General features: G+C 38.3%; 1 protein-coding gene across 4 annotated transcripts in view; it reads right to left on the reverse strand.

Annotated features, from left to right (window-relative positions):
- A1CF (APOBEC1 complementation factor) overlaps positions 1-21,024 on the reverse strand; it is a 102,656-nt gene that overhangs the window by 27,129 nt on the left and 54,503 nt on the right. For 2 of the 4 annotated variants that reach the window (XM_074232270.1, XM_074232269.1), the window contains exons 3-5: positions 11,861-11,995; positions 8,027-8,157; positions 6,635-6,873 (exon numbers count right to left, since the gene is read on the reverse strand). In XM_074232270.1, the coding sequence (XP_074088371.1) occupies positions 6,635-6,873; positions 8,027-8,157; positions 11,861-11,995 (505 nt within the window). Of the gene's footprint in view, positions 1-6,634; positions 6,874-8,026; positions 8,158-11,860; positions 12,000-14,382; positions 15,760-21,024 lie in introns of those variants that run through there. The other 2 variants (XM_074232271.1, XM_074232272.1) reach the window with 2 other exon arrangements.

Here is a 21,024-nt window from a genome sequence, read left to right on the forward strand (position 1 = left end):
TGATCTGATTTGGTAGAGGGATTTCCTCACTTATAAGGTGCTCATACTAGTGAAACAACAAATCTTTTTTTTAAGAAAAGTGCCCCTTACCACAGTGTTCTGAGGGTAAATTAGGCAAACTACATGGACCATTTTGCCAGTTAAGAAGGCTGTTGTTCTGTGGTTATAATCATGAAACAGGATATATTTCACAAGTAACAAATAATGTTAAATACAACAAATCAAGATGTTGTAAGTTTTGGGGTTGCTCAATTAAAATATGTAGGAAACTAAAATCTCCATTCAAAAACTATTTTTGTTTATTTTGGAAAATGGCAAAAGTTTCCAGGACATGAAAGGAAAGAAGAATAGATAGATTCTGCCTACAAAGAACCCTCTGTTTTCCATGTGTAGTTTATCTAACACAACTAGAGGCTGGTTACTTTTCACTGCCTAGCTAGGCGATGCAGTAAATAGAGCACCAGCCCCAGAGTCAAGAGGACCTGAGTTCAAATCTTCCTCACTTAATACTAACTGTGTGATCTTGGGCAAGTCACTTAACCCTGAATGTCTTGAGTCCAGGGCCATCATCATCATCATCATCATCATCACTTCCTAAACTTATGATGAGCACTTTAGTTGGAATTCTGTCTTCATACACACTAAAGCATATTGAAGACTGGATCGTTATAATTAAATATTGGAGTTTCACCGTCACTGAATGAGAAATAGAACCACATCTTTACCATTTTTTATCTGTTTATTGTCTTTCTTCCAATATGGACTTTAAACATTCTTGTATAATTTATCTTCATTGAGCCACTTTTAAAAATACAATCTGACCATACACTTGTTATTTCCTCTATGATTTCTTTCTGTTTTCAGTTTTACTCTTTTTTTTTCCTTCTCCTGCATTGATTTTCATCTTTTCTCTGACCAGTCATCTATCTGACTGTACAATGGTATATTTTGAAAATGGCTGTTGCATCAGTTAGCAGTCATTTCCTATCTGTTACATTATAATAATTTATTTGATGCTTTCACATCCTGTGTTGACATTTTTCCATTAAGAATTTCATAATCCATAAGTATGATTTATTCACATAATCCACAACCCTTAGGGTCTCTTTAATTTCTTAATATTGAACCATATTTTCCACCATAATTTCTTTTGTGTTATCTTCTTTGTCCAGATCGCCTTGAAGTGCCAGAATATTAAAAATATTAATCTGATTTGCAGGGAATGTTTGAGTTCTTAATACATCTCCACATTTTCATTTTTGACATAGCTACTACTACTATCTTTATGGTTATCTTTTTTGTAAAAGTACTATATTAAGATATGTCCAAGTAGACTACTAAAAGATATTTATCATTTTCTTTGTTATTGCTATACAGTTGTGTCCAATTCTTCATGACCTCTTCTGGGGTTTTCTTGATAAAAATACAGGAGTGGTTTGACATCTTCTTCATCAGCTTATTTTGCTGGTGAAGAAACTGAAGCAAACTGAATTGAGTGACTTGTCCAGGTTAACGTAGCTAGTGAGAGTCTGAGATTGGATTTGAACTCAGATCTTTCTTACTACTCCAGATCCAGTGTTCTAGCCACTGTGTCACCTAGTCACCCCTGCTATTTTCCTTAGATAAAGAATACAAATAAACCCTGCCATATTGCTTCTCTAAGGAAAACCTTTGAATAATCTTTCCATTTGACTGAAAATTCATTTTCCCTTCTGTTTCATTTACAACAGGTAGGTCAATACAGATATGATCTTGTTTCTCCTTTTATTATGCCAATACCCATGTCAGACGTATTGGTGTGGTTTTACTTCGGTCAAGTAAACCCTTCTAATAAACTGCCTTTTCCTGAACACTCCTGCTTGGGGATCACATTTATGCTCATTTGTTTGGGATCAGAATCATTGCAAGGATGAACATATGTTAGCTTCAAGGCACCCAATGACTTGTCGAGATGAAAGAGTGTAACAAAAGGAAGAGAGGGAAAGTCAGCTATATCCCCAGTCATCCAAAAGGGAACTGGAGTTTTTTTCTACCAATCCTAGTGAAAAAAAAAAAAACAAGCTGGACCTAAGGAAAAAAAACATTCAAGGTCAAATTTGTAGCCATGGCGTTCCATTTCTAGCTGTATCAGCACCTTGGCCAGGGCCAGGGCCAAACCTGAACAATGTGGTGAGCTGAGTCAGCATCCTGGCAAAGCTCATTTCTAAACTGCTATCAGTTTTGCCACAGGAACATTATGGAAAAGGGAGGAGGGTGAAGTGTAGTGGAAGATTTAAAGAAGTTTTACAGGGTGTTTGTCTTCAGGTATCAGGAAGGGGAAAAGAGACTTGGCAGGCTGTGTTTAGTTTCAGAAGTGATGGGTAGAAGTCAGAAAAAGCTTAGATGAGGTCAGAGGAAGAAAAAGAGGTGCCATCGAGAGTTGTCCAAATGTGGAATGAGACACCTCAGGAAGTAGCTGAGGATCTTCAGGCAAAGCTTAATGGATGTATTCTAGAGAAAATTCCTTTTCAGGCGTAAGTTGGACTAGGTGGACCCTATGGTGCCATCTCATGTTTTGATTTTATAATTGTATTTAAAAAAAGATGTCAGGCAATAGCCACCATTATTGAACTATTGAGGAAAATGTTCTTGAAATTGTATGCAGAGTGTTTCATTCCCAGGCCAGCCGCCATGAACCTGAAAGGCTGTGGTTGCTCTCTGCAGATTCCCAAGAGATTTCCCTGATATGGGCATGTTTCTCTAGGTCTGAATGGGATGCTCATTCATACCTACGAGTCTTGTGCTAATTCACATCCATCTTGGGCGGCATATGGAAGGTGGCCAGGGCAGCAGGGCTCCTGTCTGCCTTGCCTTTCCTGGATTGCTATGTTGTTCTGTGGCTTCCTTGGTCTCCTGTCAAGCTTCTTTTATCATGTGTTTGTGATTCCAAAGATTTTCTGAGGCAGCCTTATTCACATCTGTCTGAGACTGCCTGGTCATTCCAAGGGTGCTGTGGGAACTCACATGTTTCCTATGCTAGGGTGAGGATCACATAAACTTGTTCTTTCTTCTTTTTGCTGTTTCTCAACCAGTCATAGAACAGAATTTCAAATATTCTGGTCATCCCCTAGTTCAGCAATCATTGGAAATGAAACCTTGATAGCATACTAATGATTGGCTTTATATAGGAGTTAAAGGGTCTATAAAGTGTTAGAATTCCATCATTTCCTACAACAATGTTGTAACATAAAGGCTTCCTCCCTTTTATAGATAATGAACCCAAGGCTCAGCATAGCTGTGACTTGCCCAGGGTCACCCAGGTATCTGTGGCAGAATTCAAATTCAGGTCCTCCTGATTCAAGTCCAGTACTCTGTCCACTATATTATACTAGAAGCACCAGTTGTGGTTAGTTGCTTCTGATCAGTCTAGTCCTTTCTGAAGTCTGGCAGGGAGATTCATGTTGTCATTTCCTGGAGTGATTTAAATAGCCGGTGACTGAGTGAACTTGGACCTTTTTTGTAGCTTGGTCTTACTGAGAGGGCAGCTTGCCTGAATCTTCAAACACAGTAAGTATTTCTGGGCTGGATTTGGAAACAGGAAGACCTGGGTTCAAATGCCATTCTCTGATATTTATTGGATATGTGATCCTGGGGGAGACCGTTCAGCTTTCTGAATCTAAGCATCTTCCTCTGAGAACAGATGCCTGTTGGGGAATGTTCTTACAGACCAATGCTAATGAGTAAAATCTCTACTTCAAAGGGTCAAATCAAAAAAGTTTTGTAAACCTTAAAATACTTTTCATTATCATTATTATCTAGCTTGTTCTTCCCTTCTTCAGGATTCCCGCTTGCACACTCTGGTTCTGTTTCAGACCAGTGAAGACTGGGCAGAGCAATCTCCCCCCGCCCCAACAATGTTGTGTTTTCTAGCAATTGTTCCTGACATTTGGCATGACACTTGAATACAGTCTCTGCCTCTTTCTCTTGTTGTATATGTAACTTGGCCAGATAATTTCAGTCCCAGTTACTTCAGTTGTGGTAAGAGGAGATTCATCTAGATGACCTTAAAGGGTCATTCCTACTTTACATGAACATTCCTAGGGCCCAAGGGGGGCATGCTTTAAATAGAGACACTTTCCATGACGATATCAAAGCCTCTGACGTTTTCACTATATTTGGGTCTATTTTATATCATAAGCAAATCCGGAGTAGGGAACTGATTCAAAGGATGGGATAATCAAGAAAGACTGAATAAATGCTGTGCCACTTTGAGGTGAAGATGATCAAAGTGGCCAAGAGAAATCCTCTCCCAGCCATGGTTCTCTTTGTTCTACCGTTCTTCCCTCCTTTGTAGTTTTTCAGAGAATGTGTGTTCTCCCATTTCTGTGATGCAACAGCACTGACAGTCATGATATTTATGGTGGTCCAACTTTCCATTTTTCCTATTGGTCAATTCGCCTTTTTGTCATTTGGGGTTTTCGTGATCATGTAGGGAGACAACAGTTTTCTTTATCCTCCCTCTCCAGGGATATTCAGTCTCCTTTGAATGTTGCTCTAGTAAAGTTTGTCATCAGTCTAAAATTTTTATTTGATTTCCTGCAATGCATCTAACTTCTAGACTGTTGCTTTTAGTTGCTGAAAAAGAGGATTTGGACTTTCTGATATGCTTTTGTTTTCCAAATCCTTCCTCCTTCCCTCCCTCCATCTCTCCCTCCCTTCCTTAAACCCTTCCTTCCTCCCTCCTTCCCTTCCTCCCTCCTTCCCTTCCTCCCTCCTTCCCTTCCTCCCTCCCTCCCTCCCTCCCTCCCTCCCTCCCTTCCTTCCTTCCTTCCTTCCTTCCTTCCTTCCTTCCTTCCTTCCTTCCTTCCTTCCTTCCTTCCTTCCTTCCTTCCCCCCTCCCTCCCTTGCTCCCTCCCTCCCTTCCTTCCTTCTCTCTCCCTCTTTCTCTACCCCCTTCTCTTTTAATTGGACCATAAAGAATTCAAGTTTTTTTTTTTTTTACTGTGATATTGGCTACAGGTATTGCTGGAATCTTATAAAATCTTTTTACATGTCTTCAGAAGTCACCTCCAGGGTTAATCCTACCATGTGGCGTCCCTAGGAATAATGGGGTAATAATCATTAAGAGCCAGTCATTGTCACCGAGGTTATTTAAGCTCCATCTACCTCAGTTTTCTTATCTGTAAAATGGTTCTAATAATAGTATCTAACTTCCATGGTTGTTGTGAGGAACAGATGAGACAATGCTAATAAAGCAACTTGTAAATCTTCAAGGACTATGAAAATGCTAGTTATTTAGAACTCATGCATATACTTTTGTGTGTAGCTTCCAAAGTATTTTTACACTTTTGTCAAATATTGTGGGAGGCTGCATTTGCTCATGAAAGCTATTGCAGATTGTAGATATTTTCAACAACTCTGTTTTCTTTCATACTAGTTGGACTGGTGCCAGAAAATTCCAAAAGGATTTTTTTTTTGAGATTTTAGTCTAAGCATGTCTGTCTCTTTTTCAAAAATAATTTCAGATGGCAGGCTTCTTTTTGTCCTCTCCTTTATGAGTAGGTGGAAAGGTGGGAGTTTGTGTTGTGTGTTTTGAAACCTGTAGATTCTGTGTCATTTCCCTCTTTCAATTTAGGGATGTTCACAATTGATGCTCTTAATTTTATCTACCCTAGGTCTAGGGAGGGAATGGTATCTTGTGATTGATCTTAGTGGTTTGTAATTCATTGCTGTATGACTTAGAGCTCAGACATTGACAAAAACAGTCTGAAGCCCATATCTTTAACCTGTAATATCTCTAAAGTTTTGAGAACATTATCACCATCACCACCACCACCATTATCAACATCATCATCACCACACCATCCATTATCCCAAACTTAGATGAGCAGCAGAATAACTTGGCCCAAAACAAGGAATGTTCTGATTATGGTTTGTCAGTTTGCAAATGATAACATTTTCAAGACATGTACTGAGAAACAATGTCTTAATTGGGCAACATCTAGTCATCTGCCATATATGCATGCATGTAAATATACAGATATAGAGCTGTTTATGCATATACATATTCATATATGTGTCTATTTCTTTTTTTTTTTTTGGCAAGGCAATGAGTTAAGTGGCTTACCCAAGGCCATGCAGCTAGGTAATAAGTGTCTGAGGCCAGATTTGAACTCAGGTTCTCCTGACTCCAGGGCTGGTGCTCTATCCACTGCGTCATCTAGCCACCCCGGTTTCTTTGGAAATTATTATCAGATCAACTTAATGTGTCTATGCTTCCAAGTATGACTTGTGATATAAAAGAAGGATGAGGTATCCATTTTAGTATCCTGGGAGCTAAAGGGAGATCACTGAGAGCAACTCTACCTACCCCTTTTGAGGCCTAAAAAAGTGGGTAGGCCTTGCCCAGTGTAATAACAGCTATGTGAGCTGCAGAGCTGGGACCTTAAGGGATTCCATTCTTTTTTCTCTTATGTCCCATTTACATGACTTGTGTGAAACATTCTAAAATTTAATGCCCAAGAAGATCAAAACAAAAGAATATTTGATTTTGGATGACAAAGGAGGCAAATCCATTTTCTGTCATTCTCAGTGATAACTGTAGAGAAGGATGTGCTGGGGTTTTTTATGGGGGGGACTGGGGAGAATGACAAACCTGGGAGTAATTTTCTCCTGCCCATGGCTGCAGCTCGGTGACTTTCATACTCCACAAAAGCAAAGCCTCGGTTCTTGGTTTTGTCTGCGGCACTGGGGTAGACGATGACATCAACCACTCCTTCTGTGACCTTTCTCATCTCTGTCAAAATCTCTTCCCTCTTTTTAGTCTTGGGGATTCCCCCAACAAATAATCGACAGTTGTCTACACTGGCACAAACCCCAAGGAGACGTCCATTCCTGCAAGAAAGCAGTTGCTTTACTTGGTGAGAAGCCGTATCATGCCAAATTTTAAATAATTGTTTGTCAAATACCTATTCTTCTGTACCCTGGTGGAGCAGAATGTTTGGAGACACTGAAATCAACCCACCCCCCCACATTTTAGGTCAGGTTGAGTGATTTACCCAATGACTTACCATAGAGAGTGGTGAACCCAAGTCTAGATTCTACGATTCTTGGAGAGTTCATTTTTCTCTCTCTATAAAAATATTCTCTCTCTTTCCTACATGAAAGGTGGGCAATACCAGGCAAATTCACATGAAAAAGCTAATAATTAAGTAGTGGACCTGGGATCTCACTGAAATAAGTGACTCCTGGATGGGTTTCCCCATCCTTTGAGACCTTCAAACTGAAATTGAATGACCACTTATATGTATTAACATGGAGATTCATTTTTAGGTAGGAGTTTAGATGACTGTTGAAGTCCCTCAAAAATACTATAATTTTGTAGTAGCTGCCATTTCCTTAAATTTGCATTCTCTTGATACCACAAACTTCTGTTGTAGATACTCTGGGCCTTCATTTTCCTCCTGATTTTGCCTAGGTTTCAAAGCTAGGCTTCAGTTTCACTTTAGAAGCTCCCCGAGTACCTGGAGCCTCCTCACTCTGTAAATTCCAATTCACCTACAGCCTTCTAACCCTGAAATAATTCTCTATCTGACTGGTCTATTTCTCCCATTGGTGAGTTTTTTCTGGGACTTCCACTTTGTGGAGAGAGGCTCAGGCTGGACCAGCCTTCAGTCCCCAGTGGCTTTGGTGACTTCTAAACCCTGATGCTGCACTGAGAAACTTCATCTATTTTCCTTGCTCCCCCCATATTCTTCAGCTCCCTTTTATATGTTGTCTCCTTAACTTAGAATATAAGAGCTAATCTTTACTTATTCCCCAGTGCTTTGCCTACAGTAAGTATTGAATAAATACTTCTTTCCTTCCTTATTCAATTTTATAGACAATGAAACAATGTCATTGACTTGTCTTCATAATTAATGAATATCTGAAATGGAATATGAACCAATGGCTTTCTTGATCCCCATGGTATCACAGAGACCTTTATACCAAGTTGATTCATGCTTATAATCAGATGGATGATGACATGCAATGAGAGAAGTCTTACCTAATTTCATAATTATTCAGCTGCTTAATGGCATTTTTGGCCTCCTGTTTGTTGGAGAATGTAACAAATGCATAGCCTCGGTTGTTTCCATTAAAGTCCATCATCATCCGCATTTCATAGATTTTACCAAACTATAAAAATACAAAATAGAGAGAAGCCTTAACCTTTTAATACTGGGTTGGGATTCCATGTGACCCCAAAGCTTTTTCCATTTTCATTTTGACATCCGTGTTCCAGGGGGATTGGTTCTAGTTCAAGTTTGCTTTATGACTGGTTTCTGATTCCTTCTTTGCTTTTGCTGGAGCATCTTTTATCAGGAGATGGCAGTAGTTGGGGGGGATGGGAAGGGGACCCAGATCTGTTTTCAGAATGCTGGAGGGGCCTGAACATGCACCCATCAGCAAAAGTCCCTCTAAAGATAGAATCTGAATTTCTGGAGATTCTGACTCTCTCTCTTTTTTCCTTTTATTTAGGGAAAAAAAAAAACACTGAATTTGGAAGTAGCAATTCTAGACTTGAATCTTAGACTTGTCACTAATAGCCTGAATGACTTTGATCAGTAATAACCCTCCTTGGGACCTCAGGTTTCATTGATCTAGACTACCTCAAAGGTCCCTTTCAGGGTAAAAATCTTATGATCCCAATATTTTCATCTCTGTGCAAGGAGCCGTTAACAAAAAATACTGATATCAACCAATCATATGCTCGAGGAAAGCACACCGAGTGTGAGCATACCATCCAGAAATGGAACTAGGATGGCACTATTGGCACAGAGTGCCCAATTTTGACTTTACTAACAATCCTGACAAATTTCTGAGATCCTAGAGAGATTGTACCTCCCCAGTTCAATTCACAATCTCCATGAAGGTATTTCATGGTCTCTTCCCTCCCCACCCCCTTACAACTGCTATTGTACCACTTATCCCAGGCACAAACATTCCTAGTTACACTTGTGATGACTTCTTCCTCTGACCTATTTCTATCCTCATTTCCATATAAAGCAAAGAAGCTAGTTGATAAAGACAGCTGTCAAAGGAAACAGCTGGGAGCCAGTTACTATCATCTTTTGAAAAACAGCAGCATTGTGTGAAAGTAAGTTCAAACATCAAACTAATTAAATTTATACTTACAACTGATTTGTATAGAAATATATATGCATCTTTCCTTTAACATGCATATAATTAGTCCACATACTGATTTGAATCTGCTTTCTTTGCATTATTTTGTATGTTTTCAAATTTATTTATATTCTAATAAAAGTAGTAGAATGAAATTTGATTACATTGAAAAACCAGATTGTTTAGCAATTCCACAGTTAAGACTTATTATATTCTTGGGTTAGGAATAAAATAAATAAAATAATTACCCTTCTCAAGCCCTCTCCCCAGTTACAAATAATGTTAACATCAATGTATGGACAATTTTAACAATGTTTTTAGGTTTTTTTTCCCCTTAAATATGATTATTAGGTCAAAGGGCATGGCTATGATAGTATCAATTTGGAGAGTTTAAACAGATTATTCTCCAGAACAATCCCACCAATTTGAAATTTTGCCAGCAAAGTGTAAGAAATTCCTTGAATGTTAGAGATGGAAAGAGTCATGGAGATCAACTTGGTGAAAACCATCATTTGCTAATAGCAGACATTGAGCCTCAAGAGAAGTTAAATGATTTGTCCAAGATCACACAGTTAAGACCTTAAGCCCAGATTCTCAGATTACAAATGCAGCAGTCTGTCCACTCCCTTAATTGTTTGTTTTCCCCAACCCTGCCTATATTATATTTAGCTATTTATTATTTTGGGGGAGGTATGGATCAACTTGAATGGCGTGAGCTGATATTTGAAATGATTTGTTTGCATTTTTATTAGAGAGCTTAATGAGTTTTAACAGGGCTTATAATTTATTCTTTTGTTAATTGTCTATTTATACTCTTTGAACATTTTTCCACTAGTGATTTTTGTGTTTTCCTGGTAAAGGATTGGTTCTTTGCATAATTTATCATCAATTTTCTCTTCTTTTAGTTGCAGAAATGTTTTCCCAAATTTTTGCTTTGTCTATATCTAACTATGCCCCAAATAATTTGTCCTCTGTTAATTCTCCCATTTGTTTAATAGACATTTCCTTTCAAAGCAATGAATGCTTTGAAAATCATTTTTTTTCTGATTTTCTTCATTTTCTTGTTTTTTTCCATTGAAATACATATTTTAAATTTGTGGAATAAAATAAGAATTTCCATAACATAACACATTTGAAAATTTACAACAAATCTTTCATTTAACCTTTTTATGTACTAGCATAATTTGTTAATCTCTAGAAATACAAAATATTGGGGAAAAAGAGTCCCTACCTTCAAGGAACTTGCATTCTGAGGGGGAGACAGGTTGTAAATAATTTTGTACGGTCATTGAAGAAGTATTTTTGAAACAGTATGCTCTAAGTAGCATGTTAAACTCAGTCTAAAAAGACATAAATAGAATGACACCCTGTCCTTTTTTGTAAAAGGCTTTTGCAAGGCAAATGGGATTAAGTGGCTTGCCCAAGGCCACACAGCTAGGTAGTTATTAAATGTCTGAGGTCAGATTTGAACTCAGGTCCTCCTGACTCCAGGGCCGGTGCTCTATCCACCGTGCCACGTAGCCACCCCTGACCTCTGTCCTTTTAAGAATTATATTCCATTGGGGAGAAACACGTAAAAGAAAATGAAAAATAGATACAAGTAATTACAAAACACATGCAGAATAAATACGAAACGATGGGTTACAGTAGGATGGCATTATGTGCAGGTGATATGAGACGAGCTTTGATGGAGGCTAGAGATTCTAAAAGGGAAAAAATTAGGAGGTATGGGGACCACGGAGTAAATAAATTAAAATTGTTGGATAAGAATGTGGGTGGAGATGAATAATTTGAAACTAAATCTGGGTAGGTAAAACAGACCAGGCTGTGAAAGACTTGAACTCTAAAATTAATAGGGAGCCACAGGAATTTACTGAGTATGGGAATGATGTGGTCAAATCTGTGAATCAGGAATATCACTTTGGATGAAGGATAATTGGAAAAGGAAGTCAACAGATGTGGCCAGGAGCCCCAGAAGAATGAGTTTATAGAAATAATCTGGGCAATGAAAGCTCAACTGTTTAGGTGGACATACCATACTTCAGGTTAATGGAAAGAAAGTAAAGGATACAAAAGGTTTTATGGAGATAGAAGCGACAAGATTTCCAGGCACCCATTTGTCATTGGAGGTACACAAACTTACCTAATGTCTACTGAGAAGGAGGGAAGAGACAGAAAATTATGTGGAAAGTATTTTGTAAACTTTGATTTGTTACAGAAATTAGAGACATTATCTACCCACCCCATCTGTATAGGTAGGAAAGTTTCATCAATGACTCAGTGACTTTAATTTAAAAAAAGCAAACAAGGTGAAAGACTTTATTCTTCCAGTATTGCAACAGAACCTTGAAATTAGTTTATATTGCCTCTTTTTTTTTTCCAAAGAAAATTTTAGGATGAATTTGGACACATTGAATAAAAAGTGATTGTAAAGATCTCTAAGAAGAGATCTCCCAAAGGCAAATGGAGATTCAGGAAGAAGGCAAGTCTGGTGATTATTATGGAAATTGGGGAAGCATTAAAAAAGGGAACAGAGAGCTGGCAATGAGTATCAGGATCCAAGAACTGAGACTTAAAGGATACCTACAATTATGGAAATTAAGCTAGAGAACAAGCGAAGAGGAGGGCAGAGGGAGGTTCAGAGGAAAACAATTGGTCCAGAGATTGCTAGATGTTAAATGATAGTGGGGGGATTATAAAAGGTACCAAAACTCACTTTTTCACAAAGAGGTATAAGTTCATCTTCAAAAAGGTCTCGGGGGAGTTTTCCAACAAAAATTTCACAGCCCCGTTCTGGGGGTGCTGCATCCCAGTCAGGGGGAGGGCCACCATATTTTCTTTGCCCATTTTCCTGCAAGGGAAGAGAGGAAGGAAAAAGAAACATAGTATGAGATGCTTCATTTCTATTCCCTTTGTAGAATTATAGCACATTATATAGCATGTATGGCAAAAAGAAGAGAGTGGCTTTGCTGGTTAGAGCATCAAATATAAACTAAATGATTTGATTTTAATGATTCTAATAGTTTCAGAACTGGAAGAGATCTGAGATATCACCTCATGCATTATACTCATTTTACTGTTGAGGAAGTCATGTTAAAGAAATAGACCCAAGGTCATGCAGTTATTAAATATTATATCCAAGAATTAGACCCATTCAACTGTGTGGTGAAGTGGATTAGAATGGCAAAGCCTGGAGCTAGCAAATCCTGAGTTCACATCTGATCTCAAATATTTACTAAATGTGTGTCCATGGGCAAACAATTGCTATCTGACTGCTTTACATATATAGACAGAGAGAATAATAGCATTTAGATCTCAGGATAATTTTGATGATAAAATGAGAGAGTGGAATCATTTGTAATACTATCTTAAACCTTAAAATTCTGTATGTGATGATGATAATAATAATAGGAATTATAATTCTTCGTACATTGATTTATGGATATGTGAAACTGTTATAATGAAGACTTTAGCATCTTTGATATTTAGAACTTTAGTATTATAAGCAAATTGATTTAAAGTTAAAGTTTTAAGTTAAACTGGATTGGGTAATTGGGTATCATCTTGTCCAATCTCTTCATTTTTCAGATGTAGAAACTAAGTCCTAGAAATATTAAATATCACATAGGGAGAAAATGAGAGGTCAGATTTAAATTGGATCCTCTGATTCCATATTTGGTGTTCTGTCCAATGCAGTATGCTATTTTTGGTTATTGTATTTTTTAAAATAAATTTTAATTTATTTTGCATGAATTTCACTTTTTCTCCCACCACCATCTCTACTCTACTGCTTATTGAGAAACAAAACAAATTCCTGCACTGTTCTTGTTCCTGTCCCCCCTCTCTATATATACATATATATATGTATATATATATATATACATATATATATATATATATATCTATATACATATATATATATATATATATCTATATATCTATGTTAGTCTGCACTCAGAGTCACAGGTTGTATTGATTAAAGTTACTGATGTTATTGTATAAATTGTGCTCCTGATTCTGTTCACTTCTGCATCAGTCCATATAAGTCTTCCCAGGATTCTCTGAAACCATTCCCTTCAAACTTTCCCTTCATATAATAAAATGGCATTTCATCACATCTACATGAACCATCACTTGATTAGTCATTCCTCAATATACTGACTGGATAGTCCCTCAAGTTTCCCATTCTTTGCCGCTACAGAAAGAGCTATTGGCCATATTTATTTATTTAATTAATGAGCATTTATAAAGCATCTACATCAGATGTTCAGTGAGATATAAAATTTTGATTCGGTACTATCCTTGCCTTCATAGGATTTACAGGCCAATACAGAAGGAAAAAAAATCTCCTCTTTCTGTGCCTCAATCTTTCTATATAACAAACAAGAGAGATATAAGGGTGGAGCAATTGGACCCTATCTCAAAGCAGAAATTCAAAATGATAATTTAAAGGGTTTTTAATGCAATTTCAGTCCAGAAGACGGGAAGGCAATGAATTAAGAAAGGCAACAACCCCATGGGTGTGAGGAAGAAACTCATTCCATACCCAATTTCCTCAATTATACCTGTGGTTCCGAGCCAAAGTTGGACCATGGACTTGCACTGTGTCTAGCTCAATGGAAATAGAACCAGCTTAAGTGAGAAGCCTACATTTTGATGCAGGATCTATAGCCTAATGCCTGAGTAATTTTGGTCAAGTCACTTCCCTGTTGTGGGTCTCAGATTTCTCATTTACACAACATGGAGGCTGGATTAGATAGTCTAACTCTGGAACCTCTGGAATTCTTTAAAATAAAAATAGACCTGTTGAATGGTTGAACTATCCTTTTGAGAATGACAGCTAACTCACACAATTAAATATTTTCTCAAATTTTCATAGTGACATACAAGGAGAATCAGGATTTCCTTGGTGGGGTAAGTTCTCATCAAAAGTCCCTCCAGGAAGATCTCAATTCATCTCTGACTTAGCAAATGACACCCAGAGTTGCCTAAGTCTTTAGAGAAACAACTTGACTTCTCCAGTGTCACATAACTCTAGTGATTACCAAGGACAACATTTGAATTTTTTCCTTTAGGTTTTTGCAAGGCAATGGGATTAAGTAGCTTGCCCGAGGTCACAGAGCTAGAGAATTATTAAGTGTCTGAGGCCAGATTGGAATCCAGGAAGTTCTGAGTCCAGGGCTGGTTCTCTATCCACTGCACCACCTAGCCGCCCCACAACATTTGAATTTGAAATAGTCCTTGCAGGTCTTCAAGTAGAGGGAGTTTATACTGGAGATTCCTTTAAGATGTGGAATAGACTGGCTGACCATGGTGCTGCCCTCTTCCCTCAGATTCTGTGCTTCTTTGAAAGCCAGTCTTCCTGGATCTAAGGCTAGAATCCTGTCCGTTCTGCCATGGGGACCACAGGAAGTTGACATTAGTTGTTTAAAATCAAGGTCTTCTAGTTACTAAATCACGCCAGTGCTTGTCCTTGTCCTATTGGCTGACCCAGTTTTCTTACTCAGAGTGTTGCTTCATGAGGTAGAGGGTTAATATGGTTTAAATGATGCTAATGGTGAGGATTAATTATGATTTTAAAATGCACCGTGATGTAATTATTTCAAATATAGCAGGAAATGGAGATGGGAGTATTTCTCATGTTTTAATTTTAACTTTTGACTTCAACAAAACTGGATTTATTTCTGCTATATTAAATATTTAAGTTTGCTTGTAAATTCCTGTGCCTTTATTCCTTCTCTATATTTGGGTCCAATTACAAAAATCTCTGTTTTGGTAATATGAGAAGTGATTTACTTTATGCTAAATCCCTCTTGATGTTCAAAGGCCTAGATTTCTATGATAATTAATCACAGATGATGTTTTCAGAGTGTTTCAGAGCTCATAGTGGGGTGATCTCATCTAAGTCTTAAAACCTTAGAAGGCAAGGTGTAGATGCTGTTACCCCATTTATAGAAGAAGAAACTGAAATTTCCAAAAAGAAATCATTTGCTCAGAATCACAATTAGTAAATGGAGGAAGCAGGATTTGAATCCAGATCTTCCTGACTGCAAGTCCAATGCCTTTTGTTAATGCCAAACATCTTCTCTTTAAAGAATTTTTACCATGTCCATTTGACATTTCTAGATAAAGTCCGCATGGACTCCCAGTATTTATTGGAGAAGCAATAATATGCTTAGCATGTTTTGAACAACACAGCATGTTTCTTAGAGCTATCACCCTCCTAGGAATTTTAAAATAGGATCAATAGATATAAATCTAGAGCTAGGAAAGATCTCAGGTTTCTAGTCTGGCTCTGTCCCCCTCCCAAATTTTATACGTTAAGAAATTGAAGCCCAGGGAAGCAAGCGACTCACACAAAGTCACATTGATTTGTTCTGCAGTATCTCAAAACTTAATTTTTTGAGGGGGGGAGGGGTCCATTTGCTCATGCAGCATTCTTATTTCACAAATATTTCTCTTATTTCAGAGAATGCGCTTTTTTCCCCCAAGCACATTATTTTACAAGTCACTTGTCAAGACTCAGCAAAAGCATTGCTTTGTCTATGAAATCTATCATGATTCCCCCAAAGTGTGCATTTTCTTTCCTTTCAATTTTCTTTGTATTAGACTTAAACTGTGGAGGAATCTGCTAAGTTTGTCCCCCACCTCCATCCCCCCCACCCCCTGCCCAGGGGAATATGTGATCCTTTGGTACAAGGGCTATTTCATTTTTTGTCCTTGGATTCCCCAAACCCAGCAGAGTGCCTAATAAATAGGAGAGGGCTAATAAATGGAGGCAGAATGGAGCTGAATTTTGATTTTCAAAGAAGCATTGGTATAATTTTTGATGATTTCAAAATTTCAAAAAATTTCCCTTCCCTCATCTTCTCTTTCCTTTCCCCTCCCTTTCTTCCACCCCCGCAGCTCCCCTCTCCCTTCTTCTCTTGGTTTAGATACTAGAATTCCATCCCTTGGTAGGTAACATTGATTTTTGAGAATTGTCATCTAACTTGATTTATTTCTTAAGATTGTCTAAAATAGAGAGGCAATCAACAAGCTGGGCCATTCTCAACTTGCCCCAACAGCTAAAAACTGCACCACCAAAATGGTGTCATGCTTGTCTGGGAAAGTCCCTTGCCATTCCCAGGTTCCTTCCAGTCCAGTACATGGACATAGAAGGCTTCGTTTCCTTAGAGAAAGAAATGATTGGATGGGAAGCCTTATGATGGTTCCTCCCCACTCACTCTTGGTGTGCTGTCTTTTGCCACCAGCAAAAAAGACCAGGGGATCCTTTGAGGTCGGTAAAGCCCCTGGCAGGCCCAGAGATGCTGCTAACTCAACACAGCGGGGAGGGGGTGGCCACGTGAATGCTGCCCTCCCGGCTGTTTGGAATGTGCCAAGGCCTACGAAAGACAGGTGTAGAAAATGAGTCATATGAGGGCAGAGAATAGCCTCCAATTCCCATGGACGACAGATGAGGTCTGGAACTTTAGGTCTTTGGGCCCTATTTTTATAAGTTAGGGGATGTAAATAGCCAAAGTCAGTTTAAAACTACCTTTTACCAGCTAAAGTCCTTCTCAGATGACTCATTCCCCACAACTGGAGGGCTGTATTAATAGGAAGCCTAGCAATGCTTGAAGAAAAACAGATATTTTTGTTTTTTTAATATATTTTTTTAATTATTTAAGATATTTTTGGTTTTAAGGCAGAAATGTTCATTGAGCACTCAGAGGGATCCAAGGAAACCTCTGCCCTCTAAAGTCAAAAAAAAAAACCATTAGAAATCTCTTCCACTCAACCCAACTGGGTCAAACATCAAAACCCAAAGGTTCCTTCTTAGTATTGCTCACCCCCACCTGCAAGTGTCTGCTGTCTTTAAAATCAGAGATTCTTCTAAATTAAGCTGAAATTTTAAACATACTGAGAAATGACTTCTGTGATAGAGAGTAATAATAATACTGATACCAATATCAGTAATAGCTCGGAAGTAGAGAGCCCTTCAAGGCCCTTTTTACGTAGGCTATCTTAGTTGATTTTCATGACAACATTGAGAGGTTAGGGTCACTCAGCTTGTTAGCATTATTAGCATTTGAACCTGGCTCTTCTTTAGTCACTATTGAATTATATCACCTAGCCATCTAACCTTCACCATGACACCATAACTGCCTTTAGAAGCCTCTTGGCTCATCTTTTTGCTCTTAGATAAAACTTTAGAAACCTAGCCAGGCGATCATCAATTTAGAGCGAATAGGGACCTTGGATTTCAACACTGAAGAGATGTTCGAGATGAACTAATGCAACTCTTTCATTTTGCATATAAGGAAACTGAAGCCACAGGATCAGCCAAGGTGAAGTGCCATCAAGGGAATTTGAGTTTTTTATGACTCCATTACCTGGCTATTTTGCACTTATTCCTTTCACAAGTGAGTAACCATGGCTTATTGACGGTCAGATGCAGTCAGGAATTTCCTTCTTTATCTATTTTATGGATCCATAATTTTACTAATGCTGGGACCCCTTCTACTTTTGCAGATTAAATCAGTTAGACAATAACATTAATTATGTGCCTACTATGTGCTAGACTAAGCCTGGAGATCCAAAAGAGGCATAGAGCAGTCCCTGCCCTCAGGGAGCTTACCATCAAATGGATGATATACAGTTCATCCACATTTTGTCCAACATCTGATTGGATTGTCCTCCAAAGAGGAGGACTTCAAACAAAGGCTGAATGGTTACTTTGGGTCACAGGCTCATAGATTCAAAGTAGGAATCAACCTCATAAGTCCCTTCATTTGAAAGATGAGGAAACAGATCTAGAGAAGCAAGGGATTTGCTCAAGGGTACTAGGGAGTCAGTGATACAGGTGGGATTTGAATACAGGTCCTCTGATACCTAAGCCTAAGGATTCTTCCTACCACCCCCCCCACCCCAGTTTGTTAGGTAGAATGCTTTATTCTGGTATTGTCTATACTGCATGCACACTTTCAATAGTTTTTGTTACACAGCTACTATTGGCATGATCCTGTGTCTGAGACACTGCTGTTATACACTGCTGATCTACCTGACTCTTGTTCAGGTGTTGTCTACACTGCATGCCCTCATTTAGTAGTATTTGCTATGCAGCTACTATTGATGAGATCTTGTATGTGAGAAACACTGCTGATATATAGTGAAGAAAAGAAACCATGCCTACCCTCAAGGGACTTATATTACACAGGAGTTTGATGGAACAAAATTGTCACAGATAATACAAACCATATACAAAGACCTTTTGACTCTGAAATTCTATGATCCTGTGTAATGTATTATATATATATATATATATATATATATATATATGTAAATTTATTTCATCCACAGGGTGTCCTATCAATGCATGGGAAGCATTTTTCTAATTCTTTTTGTGTTTTAGGAAACCCAACTATTATTTCTCTCTCTTTTTTCCTTTTTTTTAAGGTTTTTGCAAGGCAATGGGGTTAAGTGGCTTGCCCAAGGCCATGGAGCTAGACATTTATTAAGTGTCTGAGGCCAGACCCAAACTCAGGTACTCCTGACTCCAGGGCCAGGACTCTATCCACCACGCACCTAGCTACCCCTACTTCTCACTCTTAATGAAGGTCTGCCCTATTTTCTTTTCTTTCCCTCTATGGCTATGATAATATTTTTCTATTATTTCTGTCACGTAAGTCATCTTTGGCAATCCACTGTAGACTAACGCCACAAAAATTTGCTTAAAGGATTTTACAGTTGTCTTCTCTGAAGCTTGAGTTCTACAAAGCACAAATTCTATGGTACATAAATACTCAGGGATGGGAATGATCTTTATTGGGTAAAGACGTGTAATGGGAAAAAACAATGGGCTAGTCACATGGTGCTAGCATTAGCTATCCAGTAAGGCAGTGCTTGTGCTGCCCTGCCATCCACCCAGCATCAAGAGAAAGTGAGGAAGAGATCCTCTCTAAGCCCCCAAGAAGTTGAGCCTTTGCGGTGAATGGTGAAAGGGAATTGCCAGGATGAGAGCAATATTTATCCATATTGGTGAAAGCACAGATATCTTGGTGCTAGAATCTAGTGTGTGTCATTGGTGGCATCTAGGATACTCCAAAAAGGAAAGATGAAATGGAAGATAAAAAGAGATGTAGAATTCTGGGATTTCAGAAGTGAGTCTAGCATAGAAGGAGCCAGAGACTGGTGAGGAAGGCACAGCACAGGAGGGGCCATGCTGACAGAGAAGTATTGAACAAGCTAAGGGCCTGTGGGAGACACAGTCATTTCTAATCTATAGGAGGCAGTATGGTAAAATGGACTTGGGCTTCTGTCAACATTTTGACCCCTCACCTCCAACACTGTCTATGTAAGCTTGTGAAAGTAACTTAGCCTTAGTTGACTTCAGTTACCTCATTTGCAGATTGTGGAGATGAACTCAGTGATCTCTCAGGTCCCTTCCAGTTTCAAATCTACAACTCTGTACACGTCATACTTTAACATATTTTAACTGGGTCTGCATTCATGCCAAATTTCATGTGCTATAATAGAAGTCACATGGGAATGGAAGTCAAGGCCTTAGTCTTGGCTTTGTCACTTAACTAGCCCTGGAAATCGGGGGAAGTTCCTACCCATTTCCTGGTCCTCTTTTGGGGCCTCAATTGGAATGGCAGAGAACCTATGATCCTGGATCCAATGTGCTATAGTATCTAAAGTCACTAAACTTGGGTTCAAATTTGGTTTAGACATTTACTACCCAAGGACCTTGGACAAGCTTTTTGAGCTCTCTGTGTTTTAACATTACCATGAGGGGATTCAACTAGCCTGTCCCTAAGGTTCTTACCAGTTTCAAATTGAAAATAATCAAAGATATTAATTCTATCTCCTCCTAGATCTCAGTTTCTTCATGGGTAACACAGCAGACTTTAGACAAGACCCTCTCCAAGGACACATTCCACCTCTAATGATCAATGATAGCAACAGTACATGATATTTATAAAACAATTTACATATGGAGTTATCACAAGGGCAGTGGATTGTGCTACAGTGGATAGAACGCTGTACTTGGAGGCAGGGAGACTTAGGTTCAAAAACTGCCTCAGACACTTACTGGCTATGTGATCTAGGCAAATCACTTAACTAACTTCAGTTTCCTCCTTTATAACACGGGCATCTACTTCATAAGATTATTGTGAGGATCAAATGAGATAATAGCTATCAGGCACTTACAAACCATAAGGTGTTATATCTATTATATATTATTGTAGAGCTCCTCATATATAACATGTTATTATTTTAATTCACATATTACATATTCATTCATATATAATAGATTCATATTAGTATATATTAGTATATTATTATAGAATGCATTCGCATTTATTTATTCTATAACATTATATATTATATCATATATTTGTTATATGATATGATTATGTATCAATATATTACCATTTACTTTCACAACAAATCTCTAAGGAAGATGCTTTTATCATTTGCCCCTCATTATAACTTTGGGGAACCAGAGGCTCAGAGAGATTATTTACCTACTGCTACAAAGTGTCTGAGGTAGGGTTTGAATCCAGGTATTTGCAACTTCACATCTCTAGTATTCTTTCCTCTACGTCAGTTTGCCCTCACGTCCCTTCCCATCACTAGATATCAGCCTTCTCATATGTGAAATGAAGGAATTGGACTAAATTCACTGGAGACATTATTTTCTTACTATGCACTCTGCTTGGTATTGGAGATAGAAAACACAAACTGGTTCTTGCCCTTAAAGAGCTTATATTCCATTGGGGAAACAAAATGTACAAAGTCATTAAATACAAAGCAATTTCAAGAGAGGAAGAGTGTTGGAAACCAGGGGAGGGATTAGGGTGTGGACCATTGGAATCATCCATTGAAAGGGGC

The sequence above is a fragment of the Macrotis lagotis genome, chromosome 4 (assembly GCF_037893015.1).
Source record: "Macrotis lagotis isolate mMagLag1 chromosome 4, bilby.v1.9.chrom.fasta, whole genome shotgun sequence".
NCBI classification, from domain to species: Eukaryota; Metazoa; Chordata; class Mammalia; order Peramelemorphia; family Peramelidae; genus Macrotis; species Macrotis lagotis.